The sequence below is a fragment of the Prinia subflava genome, chromosome 15, assembly GCF_021018805.1.
Source record: "Prinia subflava isolate CZ2003 ecotype Zambia chromosome 15, Cam_Psub_1.2, whole genome shotgun sequence".
NCBI lineage: Eukaryota > Metazoa > Chordata > Aves > Passeriformes > Cisticolidae > Prinia > Prinia subflava.
In genome coordinates, this window is record NC_086261.1 from 14306256 (window position 1) to 14320144 (window position 13889).

The 13889-nt window shown below is 42.5% G+C and overlaps 1 protein-coding gene across 2 annotated transcripts in view; it reads right to left on the reverse strand.

Annotated features, from left to right (window-relative positions):
• TBC1D2B (TBC1 domain family member 2B) overlaps window positions 1-13660 on the reverse strand; it is a 30535-nt gene extending 16875 nt beyond the window's left edge. The window contains exons 1-4 of one of the 2 annotated variants that reach the window (XM_063412316.1): window positions 13164-13660; window positions 6232-6385; window positions 4029-4194; window positions 419-576 (exon numbers count right to left, since the gene is read on the reverse strand). In XM_063412316.1, the coding sequence (XP_063268386.1) occupies window positions 419-576; window positions 4029-4194; window positions 6232-6385; window positions 13164-13487 (802 nt within the window). In that variant the 5' untranslated portion in view covers window positions 13488-13660. The remainder of the gene's footprint in view (window positions 1-418; window positions 577-4028; window positions 4195-6231; window positions 6386-13163) is intronic. The other variant, XM_063412315.1, reaches the window with a different exon arrangement.
• Window positions 13661-13889: the final 229 nt, after the last annotated feature.

Here is a 13889-nt window from a genome sequence, read left to right on the forward strand (position 1 = left end):
TTTTTGTCCATCCCTGCTTCTGCCCCATTTCAGATGCAAGCCCACAAAACAGGTACATGCACAGAGTCTTAAGGGAATTCTGCTTCAGAGAGTGACACTCAAGTGAGTAGTTACAAATATCAGCATGTCCCTTCGCCTTGTTGCTTTGCAACTTACGTGACAAAATGAACGAGCAGCAAGCTCAGGAAACCCAAGACAGTGGATAACAAGGCTTTGTCTTTATTCTCTTGTATTTGAACGGCAGGGGACCCAAACACATCATAAGGAATTGATCTTTTAAAAAATAGTTTACAGAGCTGTGGATTTGGTTTGTGAAGAAAAAGACAAGCTGGCACTTATTTCCTAGAGACAGACATAACACAGTACTCTATGCTAAACAAGGTAAGGCATATGATCCCCTTCCTTCCTCCACTTCTACCTTTATTTCCTTCTGCCAGGTGTTTCCTCTTTTCTTCCAGAGCCATTGAGTCCTCCAAGTCTTTTGGGGTTGGATCCAGCAGTTCCCAGTCCTCAGTGGTATAAAATACACTCTTGCGATTTTCGTTACTTCCTTTTCTTAAGGAGGACATGGAATTTCTGAGAAAAAGACAGCAGGAAAAAGTGACCAATATTTCTCCATTTTGCATTCTTTTTACAAGGGACTTTTCACAGTTCAAACAATACAAACTAAAAATAAGCTAAAAACACAGACAAAACCAATACCAAATAAAAGCTCAAAGAAAATAAGGCATACACTACCAAATAGCACCTGCAATCAACAGTGCTACATTCCAAGAACAGAAGAATTATTTTGCTTTAATGCCATGGTCTTTTGCATCCTGTTTTAGCCTTGTTTTTGCAGTGGGCAAGTACAAAACAAAGTTAGGATTTACAAGCAGCATCTCTTTATTGATCAGTTGTAGTTTAGAATTTTAAGTAACTGCCAAGCATTAAACTGAACAGCATGCAGTCAAAACACATGTATGTTATAGTCCATATTGAGGATTAATGGAAAACTTAGGATAATCCAAGAGACCTGCTGCAGCTGAAATGCTGATGACAAGACTCCTTTGCAGTTTTGCTCTTCTACGGTGGAACATGGCCAGCTATCTGCTAGAACACTTCAGGGGCATCCTCTGAATTCCAGCCAGATAATTCTATAGGAGAACAATACATTTCCCAGCAGGATGAGATTACCTCACCCAGCTCTCCCACAACCATCATGGAATGTCCACTCTTACATCTGTGAGTACTAACACAGTTCAGTATTGCAAACCTTTTGTTCAACTACTCAAGGACATTCCAATCAGTCCATATGAACCAGTTTAATATTTTAGATATAAAACTGGAAATGTATTTAGTATCTCAGCATTTTTGACACAGTCTGTGCAAGCTCACAAAGATGCTTTCACTCAATCACTGACATTCTCTCTTCAAAACTTAAACACGAAATAACCCATATTACACTTTCAAGATCATTTGATGATCCAAGCCAGTCTTTCAGCTTAGCAAGTTTTGACATCTTATCAACATGAACTCTAAACCAATCATTAAGCAGTGCACAACTTTTATAATCTGATCAACTGATAAAATTAAAAATAATCCTAATGGTTATTAATAAAACTATTTCAGCAATCAATTTACAAGCTTGGTAAAGACTCATTTATGCTACAGATTTAATTTTCTTCCAGAAAGAATCACAATTCCTGTTGGGGGCAAGAAGCCTAATTTCCTTCATCAGATGTTCCACACAGATTAGGTAGATCAAATTGGGTGATGATGGATGTATTTCCTGATGATGGACTGGGCACTCAGTATCGTCCCCTGGCATCCCTACATCTCTTCTCTAAACAGTGGCTGATCTCTTACCAGGCAACTCCAAACTGCCTGTTCTGAACTCACTCAGCCTCAACATTTAAAAGCCTGAACACCACCTTCTAAAGCTTGAAAAAAACCACAAAGAACGAGTCAAGTGACTTCCAGAAAAGCTTCTTTCAAGAACTGCTGTTAGGCCCATGAAAAATCATAGCTGATGTGAGTTTTGTAAAGCATTTGCACAGGTTTGTTCAGGGCACTCAAGCAGCACTCCTTCACTGCTTTCTATTAGATTAAAATAAGATAAAAGATTAAATAGATAAATTCGAAAACAGTATTCTTTTCCTAAGTACAATCGGACAACCTACACAAGAGCCAGTCATATGACCTAATGAGTCTCTATTTTTAAATGTTTGGGGTTTAAGTGTTGTTTTATGGTTATATAACTGGAGGTTACTATCATTCAGTATGCTTCCAAATTTATAGTCTGCATAAATAAGTAGCTGAGAGCATGAAAATGAAAAAAAAATCAAGCCTAAATATTATTTGAAAGTGTATTTTTAGAAGTAGAGAAACATATTTCAACTTTAATTACTGTAAATACATACACTGCTTAACTCCAAGACATATTTTTCTTCCCCCCCCATTATTACATCACAACTGCTACCTAGGATGCAAATACAGCTATGATAGCAATATGTTCTCTGCCAGACACAATGTAAATGTGTTCAGGAGGAAGGACAAGGCTTTAACCAAGACATCTACACACCTCAATACAAATTAATAAATATTAACCAAAAATGCTCTCACAGCAAGAGAGGAAACTCCCTGCAGTTTTAGACACTTTGATCCATCCTGTAACACTGGGGCTGTAACTAATCACAATCCAGTCAGCCACTGGGCAGGGCACAGATACTCCAAAGGCTGTCAGATTATCCCCCTGCTGTCGTTTTGATGTCAGAGACAGGAATGCAACATAACACACCAAGGTTCATGAGTAACAGCCCCCTTACACTGAGTCCTCTCCTCCTTATACAGATCAGAGGGTCCACAGGGTCAATCCCCATGGGATGAACCAGCTGCCTCCTGGCCCACCAGCCAATAGCTGCTCACATCCCCAGCAGCCCAGGCCTGCTCTCCAACAGTCCACACTGGTCAAGTTATATAACTGAGGTACTTATATAACGAGTTATGCTTCAGTTATAAAATTGGGATTAATTATAACTGGGAGGCCTTCAGGCCAGCTGTTGGTCACTGCAATACCCTGTTCCAAATGGCAAGAACTGCTGGAGAAGGGAGGAAAACAATCCATCACAACAGTAAAAAAAAAAAAATAAACCACAGCCAGAAAAAGAGTCAAAACCAACACCATCTGGTATCCCCTCATATCTCTGTGCTAAACAAGAAAGCTTTAAAAGGGATCTGTTTAACTCGGTACTGCTGATGAAAATGAACGTTTTCATCCCAGATCAAGAAGGACGTGGTCTTGTTAACCAAAGCTACAGCTCTGCTTTGTGAGCTGCTCTGTACTTGCACTGTAACATGCTTTAGGCAGAAGTGGAAAACCCATCTATGTGGGCAAAGCAAAGCATAAAATTCTTTAGAAAGAAACCCAACAGGAGAGCGGAAAACCAATCGGACTGCTTTCCTTACAGCAATTAATACTAAAGCGTAAATTCATTACGAGTGAGTGGTTTTGATGTTCTCAGAAGGGGTCTGCCACATTTTTGCTCAGGAATTCAAACTACATCCACTTCAAATCTGTGCCCTGTGCTTTCATTTCTTTTTAAGAAGAAAACAAAAATTAAGGATTTATATTGGTTTGATTTTCATCACTAAAAATAGTTCCTATGCATTGAGTACTATGAGTACTGCAATGCTGGGAATTGGCAGCTCCACAAAAAAGCAGCAGTGGCTGAGAATACAACTCAGCCTCAACAACTCAGCAACTGCTGGTGTTCAGAGAGCAAAGCCAGCACTGGAGGTGCTGTACAAGACTTAAGTCTCCCTTTCAGATATCAGTGATGCTACACAATAATGTTCCCTTAGACCTTCAAACAGTCAGTAGGGTAAAGGAACAGTTTCCTTGAAGAGATACCATACAATAAACAAATGAACCCCATCACCTCCCATCATTCTCAGAAGCTCCACCGACCACACGGTGATGAAGGAAATAGTCTTGGCCAGGAACTACCAATCTCATGGTAACTTTTTCTCCCAGGTTCCCAACTTACTTGATCTCAGTACTCCATTGTTTAAGTGAGAAATTGATGGCACTTGCTTGGACTGGTGCAGGCTGGGAAGCTGCTTGTTCCCCCACCAGCTCTGTAGGAGAAGTCTCCACAGCTAGAATATTTCTAGCTCTCTCTGCAGAAGTATTTTGACTTAGGATACTCAAATCTATATTACAAGAAAAAAGAAAGGGAAAAAAAGAGAAGGAAAAAAAATAAGCATAACCTTCAATAAGTAAAAGAACAGTGGCTATGTAAAGTCATATACTGCTAAGTCTGCTAGTGACATTGTTCAGGTTTTACTTTAAATTGCAACATAACTTTATAAAACATTTAGTTCAAATGAACCTTAAAAGTAGCAAACTTCTTAGTGAGATCTCACTGCAGTCACATATTTTTGATAAGACAGGACCTGTGTGATGCTCACAAAGCACTATTTCATGAGTGATTTACAAATTAGCCAGTCAGAACTAAGTCCAGAACAGCGTCACAAAAACCTTGACCCAGCTTTCAGGGTGTACTTCATCCTGTAAGCTATTCATCCTAAAAGCATGACACTACTGCTGCTAGTGAGTGAGCTTCACAGAGCTGAGGCATCTCTACATCCAGGCATCTGGATTCTGTGGCCAAGTTACATATTAGAGCTGATGTGATCCAACACTCTGCTGCCCAGACAGCAGGCCTATCTACTGCTTTATTCTGCCTTCCTGTATTGAGTTATTGTGCCTTGTTCCCTCCTGTCCATCAGCTGTGCAATCACCTGATTGCACACTGAACATATTCCATTCATCAATCTAGCAGAAATGAAAAAAAAGTCCTCCTTTCTGGCTAACATTTGAACTCAACCTACTCAGTGCAGGGTCAGTTAAACATACAAAAAAAAAAAGGGAGCCTGTGCAGCAGAGAACAAGAGGCTGAAGGCCAAAGCCTGTTCCCTTTTGCAACACTTAGATTTTTGCCACCAATACATGTGCTCTGGAGCACATGACTTGACAAGCTGCTACCCAGACTGGCTGCTGCCAAAAAGGGAGTCTCAAACCATCCCACTTGGCATTCTCAGCAATTCTCTTGGGCTAATCCTGCCACTCACCTGTCCTACAGTAAATCACTTCTGGAAACCACACTGGCCAAAAACTGATCTGGAGAAGAGGCTGCTTGCTGCTGCCTGCAGGCTCTGCACTAGCCCTGGCCAGGGCCTGCCCTGCAGCAGCTCAGGGGAGGAGCTGGGCTCTGCTTGCAGCAGGGGCTGCCTGCAGGGGCTGAAAGGCCCAGCTGAGCCCCCAGGAAACACATGTGAGGCCAGCTGTGTTGAGCAAGCAGCCACAAGTAGCACATTCTCTCAAAGGAGAGCAGCAAACTGGGTTAGAGGACAACACTGCAACGGGACTGAACCTCAGCAGAGGACAAGGTGTGACAACAACAGCTTGACACCGCTGGGTTTACAGCAGGAGCAAAGCAACATAACCAAATGTGACACCTGTTGATGACCTGTCTGACCTCAAGGCTCAGCTTAAACCCAGGAGAGCCTTATTAATGCCTAACTTCGTACAGAACTGGATTTTACTCAGTCTTATTTATGGATAAAAGAAATCAGCAAAAAATTTGTTTCTGTAGGGAAGGAGGAGTAAAGCAATTCACGAGTGCCTGTGCAATGTAGTAAAAAATACAGAAGAACTCTATAATGCGCAGATATTTTTGTAACTCTGACACTAGTGTAGAATTACATTTTCCTTGCCTAAAGGTATTTCAGAGACCGAATTTCACTTATGTAATAGCAGTGCAGACTGTCTTACAGTTTTAAAAGGCATTCTTACCAGTCAGATAGATCTATCACACCATATCTTTTCAGGAACAAAGTATGGTCATTCAAAATGCAAAATATACCTGTTCCCATTAAAAACTGGAATTTACATCTCAGGATATTTACTTTACTAACTTTTTAAGATATTGTAACCACTAAAAGACAACTTCTAAAAATCTGTTTTTCAAGAAATAAACAGATTTTGTAAAGGATATGAAATCACATATAAAACTGAATTTATGTTAAATAATTGTAGCATATGCTAGGTCTGCATAGAGTTACTTGATAAACAGATGTGAAAAAGCTCTCTTAAGACTGTTCTCTACCTCAGTGCAACACCTTGTATTGATGAACTGACACTGAAGAGAGCCGTGCCTTCTGTTCTCACTCAAGTTTCCAACGTACCAGGGTTGTCTTTGGCAACAAGACCTTTGGAAAAGTCACTGGGGGTGGGGGAGGTCCGGCTGTCCCGTTTCGCCGCGTCGAGGTTGTTGCAGTATTCCCACCTCTTCTGCTGCAGCTCCTGAAGCCAGTAGGTCATGTCCTGCCGAGTCGCAGCCTGCAGGACACACAAGCACAGGGCTGCTGAGACCTCTGCGTGCCCTTGGCACATCAACACAGGAATCCCATGTGCAGCAATAAACCCAACAGATAACCAACAGATCACCAAGGCAGCATCACTCAAAATCAGTATGATTTAAAAGAAATAACCACAATGGAGCAGGTGCACACGGTGCTCACACGCACATCCACGGTTCTCATGCCAGAATTTTTCATTAGAAGTAGTCTCATGTGTTTGTTTTCTTCAGTTTCACACTCAAACTTTAGAAAATGCAGCAGCATCTTATATTTTACATACAAAGCACTGTTTGAACGTATAACTACAAATCTATACTATGGGAAAAAATCCCATACACATTCAGGAAGATTCCCATTTTCTTTTAACTTGCTTTCTTACCAGCAAAAACCAACAAATGAATCATACATTGCAATGCCTCATACTTTAATGACTAAATCTACATACTGTGTTTCCTGACGAACTCATGAGCTAACTAGCTTCTATAGAAAAATCTTATTTAAAACAAAAGAAACCAAACCAAAATCCAACATTAATGCCTAACCTACAGGACTGTAGTCAAAAATGTGAATGGCAGTTAAGTCAGGAAGAATTCAAACACACCTTGAATCACAGTTCTAAGTCATTTCGAAGCATGCCAAATGACAATATACAAATACCAAGAAGAGACAAGTGAAGGTATCTGACACTGCAGGTGGTCTCACAGAAGAGTTATTGTTATTTCAATATACATCCTCAGGACAGGCACCAGGCCCGGTAACACGGACTGTTCAGTAACAGGAAGTTAACACTGACACTCCCCTAACTCCTCTGGGTTGTTAGCACATGGAGTGCTTATCTCTTAGCCAGCCTTTCTCCTACCTTCTCCCAAACTGCATGATGGCATTATCAGTGGAAAAAATGACTGTGTTTATTCTTTAAAAGGCAACCTAATTTTAAACAGTTTTCTGTTCTGTTCCTCACAGCTTAAGAGGGCACCTGTGCAAGGCACAGCTGCAAAAGAATGGAAAGCAACAACACACATTTTCTTACAAAAGCATACAGTAAGTGCTGCATAAAGCACAGCAATGGCACAGAACTGTCTTCATTTTTCACATGAGAACACTTCTGGTCTAGTAAAACTGAAGATTCATTGGCCATTATATTTTGGCCCCAACAGCAGCTAATGACAAGACAAAGCACAAACAGCACAGCAAACAAAAACTGATGCTTCCCCAGGGTGCTCTCTCTGGCTCAGCAATGTGCAGTCTCAGCTTAGCAATGAGAGAGGCAAATTTTTATTTTACCTTTTGGCTCTTTGTACCCCTGTGAGCTTTAACATCCATGACACCCTACAGCAAATGGCTCCAAAGCACCATTCAAACAGATTAAGCAGAAAACCTCAGTTATTCCTGGAGCTGCTGCTCCAGCTCCTTTCAGTACATTATGCACATGGTAGGATACAAGATATATAAATCAAATAAACTTTCATAAACCAAGCAGTGAAACAAGCAAGTGATACATGAGGACACTGCAGAGTCAGTTGGTAAGAAAGATATGTAATCAAGATACTTCTAATCTGAAATGGAAATCAGCTTCACATATTATTTCTTGCTTACTCACAGGAAACCAGAGAAAACCATTTCCCTCATAAGAAAATATATAGGGTAAAGAATAGTTTAGAAGGTCAAAGAACTGGACTCTGGGAAATGCCAATCCCTGCAGCCACCTCTGGCAGTTTGGGAATGACCACCACAGGAGCAGGTTTTTAGGTCTACAGGCTACAGTCACATCTTGCCAGGAGTAAACATCTCCCCTTCTGTTCCTAGCACTAAATTATTTCCTTTGGAGCTTTAGCCAGTGGCAAGTCTTCACTTCTGGTAAGTTTGAGAGCTTACACTTCCTTTACAGACACTTGCACACAGGCCACGTAAAGCAGTGTTTTACTGTGCTCCAGCAGAAAGCCACCAAGAATTCAGAGTTTCCACTATCACACGATGCAGTACTTACGTGGTTCTCTTTTCTACCACAACACAGCTCCTGAGGCAATCCACCTACAGTCAGTCTAAGTTATACCTACAATTAACTTCTGTCCATGACTTCTTGAACTTAATGAACCTCTCTCACAATTTGTCCTGTTACCATCTCACCAATCACCTTCAGAGAACAGTGAATCAATTTTACTGGAGTTGCTCCTTGCTGCTTTTCAATTCCCAGCTGCACTTGTTATCTACTGAGCTGCACAGACACAGCCTCAGCTCCCAGGCGATGTTGTTGTCACACACAGGGCCTGGCAGCAGTGCCCATCCTTCAGCCCAGAGTGGCAAGGCAAAGCAGTACAAGGTTCTCAAGTCCCTGCTTTAAGTCATTTCCCCAAGAATTACCCAGTGCCCTCCTGCTGCTCCCTTGCAGTTACCTTGCCTTCCTTTCCTGCCATACAGAGTCCTCCTCTTCTGGAGTCTTTCTCTCCATTTGAACAGTTTTAGCTGAGTTTATTACATGTATCTCAGTTATTCACAACTAAAAGAGTACCCAAAAAATCTCAGTTAAAATTAGTTTTGTTCAAACAAAATTAATCGTTGAAGCTGTTGTTTGAAATAGACTGTTTAAAAAAACCAAAACAAAATGAAGCCAAGAACAACACATAGAATATTTAAGTCTTCCTCTTCCTCTAATCATAAAGAGCAGAAATTTGGAAACATCACTTTAAATTCACTTTATCCATCAAAGAAACACTTCCATGCTTGCCCCACTTCTCATGACTTTTCCAAGTATTTGGCTACTGCCCACCATTACAGCCAAAACATTTAATTAGGGGGAGCAGCAATCAATCTCACAAAAATTCCTTATAGCTACTAAAGTATTGTTAAGGTGCTTTCTTACTGCAGAGCCATGCAGTCACATTTTAATGGATGCATTTCTGTGAGAAGAAAAACCACCATGAATGTCACCTGAACGGGTGTGAAATAAGGAATTACTGTAAGTGTACTGCTCTGAACTTAGAGACACTGTAGGAATAAAAGACACTCTTAAGTGAAGAGCCATACAGTACCATGTAGTTTTCAACTTAACCAATGGAAAATTACTACAATTTAATTAAAAATATTCCCCATTCTCCCACTAAGAATGATATAGAACTGTCACCTTCTGATGCAGACATGACACAAACAGGAGAGTGACTTGGGGAAAACATCCATGCACTGCCATCCTCTATGTGCATGGCTGGTGGAACACGTATGCCAACATTAAACACTTTAAAGGAAGGGTCCAAAGAAATGCAACAAGCAGACCTCACATTTTGAGAAATCTCATGAAAATTCTTGCCACATTTCTGAACACAGACAAACTCTCCCTCAAGCTACTTTGTAAAAAGGGAACATCACCAGAAAGTTTGCATTTCTTAAGACTTACTATTCCTGCAATCATCAAACAGCAAATCTGGAGCCAGATGGCTTCTTCTGGAAGGCAGCCCAACTTTTAATTAAACACTGCAACCACTAACTAGCAAAGTTTAGAACAAAACTGATCAGCCCAGACAACAAACCACCCTCAGTGCTGAGCTCCCTCCTCTGCTGTGTCAGGCCCTGCAGCAAAACTGTTCATGCTCAACATCACTGATCCCTGCTGCATCCTTTGGGATCACCCGGCCCTGCTGCACCCTTTGGGATCACCCGGCCCTGATGCACCCTTCGGGATCCCTGACAAATTACAGCACCCTCTCCTAAGCCACTCTCACTTCAGCACGTTTGGTGTCCAGTATTTTCAAGCATCAGGGCCCTGAAATCTGCAGTGTCTGGAATGCTTACATTTGGTCAGTAGCCCAGAAAATTATTCCTTTCACAACTCCGTGCAATTTCTGTTCCCCTCTCAACTCACCACTGTTCACAGAGAAGTTACCCACACATAAGTGACCAGATACAAAATCCAGCATCATTGGCCAGAGTTCCTTTGTCTCTGAAGCAAGCAAAATGTATCACTACAAGACCCTGCTTTAAAAATAAATGAGAAATGCCACCTCTGTTCATTTATATATATTCATAATGTTAATTATCTCCCCCTTTAATGCGAGGCCTTGCTGTGCAAACACGGCCAAATGTTCATTTGATTGTATTAACAGTATTCTGTGTTACAGCATGTATTGGCAGCATCAGTATTAGCATGCCTTTCCATGAAAATATTCTCAAACATAATTTACCTATAATTCATAAAGTAGACAATTTTCTGGGCTCCTTTACCTAAAGGGATGGTATCTTTTACATATATTTAAATGGAAAAGATTTTTACACATACTTAGCTTCTTCTGCTCTCTTGTATCTGTTGGAAATGTACAGAAAAACCACAATCACACAAGTGGCAGGTTGGTTATCTACAGCTCTAAAATATGAACATTTTGCTTGATTTGCTGTAAAGGCCACAGGATATTTTTTCCAAAATTCTTATCTAGGAAACAAAACTAGAATACATCACAGAGTTCTCAGCTCCCATTACCTGACAAAAGGCTGAGCAATCCAGATGATGGAATCATTACACTAAAAAAGAAACTGAGGAATTATAGGAAATAGTGCATTCCTCAATAGCATCATGATTTCAGTCTGGAATTCCAGTATTATTTTTTATTGCTGTTCTCAGTCTATAACACTGAATGGGAAACGCCAGATCACAAGATGTGGAAATTTTGAACAAGAATCAAATTGAGGAAAATAAAGCATGTGAGTTACAGGCTGAAGAATACATTTGACTTGACTTAATTCCTCGTGCTCTGTGTGTAATGTTGTCTTGATAGAATAAATCACATTTGTTTTTAACAGAGGTCGGATTGGAGGGGGAGGAAGAAGGGTTGAGTTGTTTGGGTTTTTTTCATTTACCATCTTGAATTAATTTGCAATTCTACATATACTTAAGTTAGCTCCAGGGTCCTTTTAAAAGCCTTAAAAAACTATCATGTTGGACAGAGGAAAATTAATTTCAGCTGCAAAAACTTTATTCCTTGGTGAATGACATGGCCACAAAATGCCAGTTGGTCCTGCAATGTCCCTTAAGATTTTCATTAACTCCTTCCTTACTAAGTAAACACCTACAGCATAACAGCATTTTTATGGACAATCACTTGGCTGCTTTAGGGCATCACAACACAAAACTCTCTTTTTCTGCTAATTGCAGAAATCAATTTGACTTTCTTAACTGGCACCATTTCTCTATCCCCATAAGGGAAATACAAAGAAAGTTCCAATCTATACAGGGTCCTTCCTAGAGAGCCCCAAGAAAAATTAACAAATAAAATATAGGCAGAGTAGTAACATCACAGAGCAAAAGATAGCAATAAAAATATAAAAAAGAAACCGCCTATGCCTTACATTTGTGTATCGGTGTTGAATATGATTTGTGTCCTCACAACTGCAGAAGACTCTCAAGGCTGCTGCCAAGTACTGTCTGACAGACTATTTACTACACAAGTGGCAGATAGCATTTCACACTACAATCCTAATTACAAATTCTGTGTTTCTCAATAAAAGCCCTCCTATTCAAAAAACACCCTAAACACAAAATTTTTCTGAAGATTTCCACATAAAATCACAAGTCACTAGATGTTAATTAAAACAAACAAAACACCACCAAACTATTGAAAGCAAAGTTAAACCAAGTCTGCAGTTTTAATGTCCATAACACTTGGGCTATAAAGGCAGATTCATTGAAAGCAGTAAAATCTTTTACAGCTATACAAAGGCAGTTTTTACATGTGATTGCATGCAACTGATCACACAGCTCTTACCTAAGCAAATATCATTAAAATTACTGTTGTATTAGTTTTCTAGGTACATAAATTTCTTATTCTCTAGTAAAGCATGTTAACGAGTCTGTATTTTGACGTTCATACTCATCTAAACAGAACGCTGAAGAGCTTGATACAGTCACGCTCCACAGTCCCAGCAGATATTACAACTGCTCAAATCTCCACTGTTAAGTGTGTAAGAGGTATTTTCCAGTATTCAATAGGAAGTTCTGCTGTTTAACACTTAGTGGTTTATGTTCTAATACTAAGAATGTTGCTCAGAAAGTACACAGTTCACGTGAAAAGTTACATTCTATGCAGAAGAACGTTCCTTAAAGGACACAAATTTGCCTTAACAGAATCCAAAAATAATGGATACTCGGAATAATTTATTTCTTCTTTACTGAGTCAAAATGGTTTCCCTGTTTATTTGGGGTTTTTTCCCTAGACATGACAATAGAGGAAAAATATGTTAAATAATCCAAACATTTACCTCTCGTCCTACGAAAATCTGAGTCCTTGAACAGACAATGCAATAAGCAGCCTCTGCTACTCCGAGGAAACAATTCTCCCTCCTCTTCCTTCCTCCCAAAGCGGCCGAGACGCAGACTTCTGCCACGCATTATCTTTTCAAAATAAACACCCCCAAACTGAAAGCCGGCAACTCCCTCCAAACTTCCAAAGCCCCAACCCACCAGATTTCTTCGGAAATCTTTTTTTTCTGCCCAGACGATTCCACAGAACCCACTCAGCCCGTGCTCAGTAGAAGCATTTCCTTCTCCTCGGAGGAGCACTGTAAACATGAAATCGTAAAGGAGAAAGACACAACCAGCAGACAGCTGGGACCAGCCCGGTACCGCGACCTCCGCGGCGTTTGCCAAACAGCCCCTTCCTTCCTACACGAGCCCACACGGCCGCGGCGGAGGAGCCCCGCGGGCCGGGCCGGTCCCGCGGGCGGGGGGCACGGACGGCGCCGGGGATGGGGACGGGTCCCGCCCGCCCCGGGCCTACCTTGAGGACGGTGACGGCGCCGCCGGGGCTGTGCACCTCGAAGGCGGCGGGCTCGTCCCCCGCGGCGGCCGCGCCGGCCTCAGGCTGGTGGTAGCTGAAGCAGGCGGAGGCGATGTCCAAGTGCCCGAGGGGCAGCGGCTCCTGCGGCCCCTTGAAGTAATAGAGGTAGCAGCGGCGGGGGTCGAACACGAACCAGCGGCTGCGGAAGCCGCGCAGGGGCCCCTTGCCCGACAGCTTCTGCAGGTACCCGCAGAGCTTGGAGGTGCCGGGGCCGGGCTGCTCCCCGGCCGGACCCTCCTCCCCCTCCGAGCCCGCCGCCGGCATCGCCTCGCCCGCCGCGGACGCGCCCCGCGCACGGAGCGGAGCCGGCCCGGCCCGCGCCCGCCGCCTCTCGGGACTTGTAGTGCGGGCCCGCCCCGCCGGCCGGGCAGCGCCGGCACCGCGCCCGCCCCAGCGCGGCCCCGCCCGCCCCGGCGCGGCCCCGCCGCCGCTCCCGGGCTCCGGCCCCCGGCGCGGCCCTGCCCCGGGAAATCGGCCGCTGCTGCCGGGGGAAGGCGCTGCCTCGCTCCGCACGGACCGTCCCCTGCTCTCGTGCTGCCGGGCTCCAGCGCTTTTCTGCCCGAATCAAATGCAGATTTCCAAATCATACTTTAGCCTGTGATCAGATTAAAACCCTTCTCTTGTAGTCTCATGTAGTCCTCCCACTCCGAACCCTATTCCTGCCCG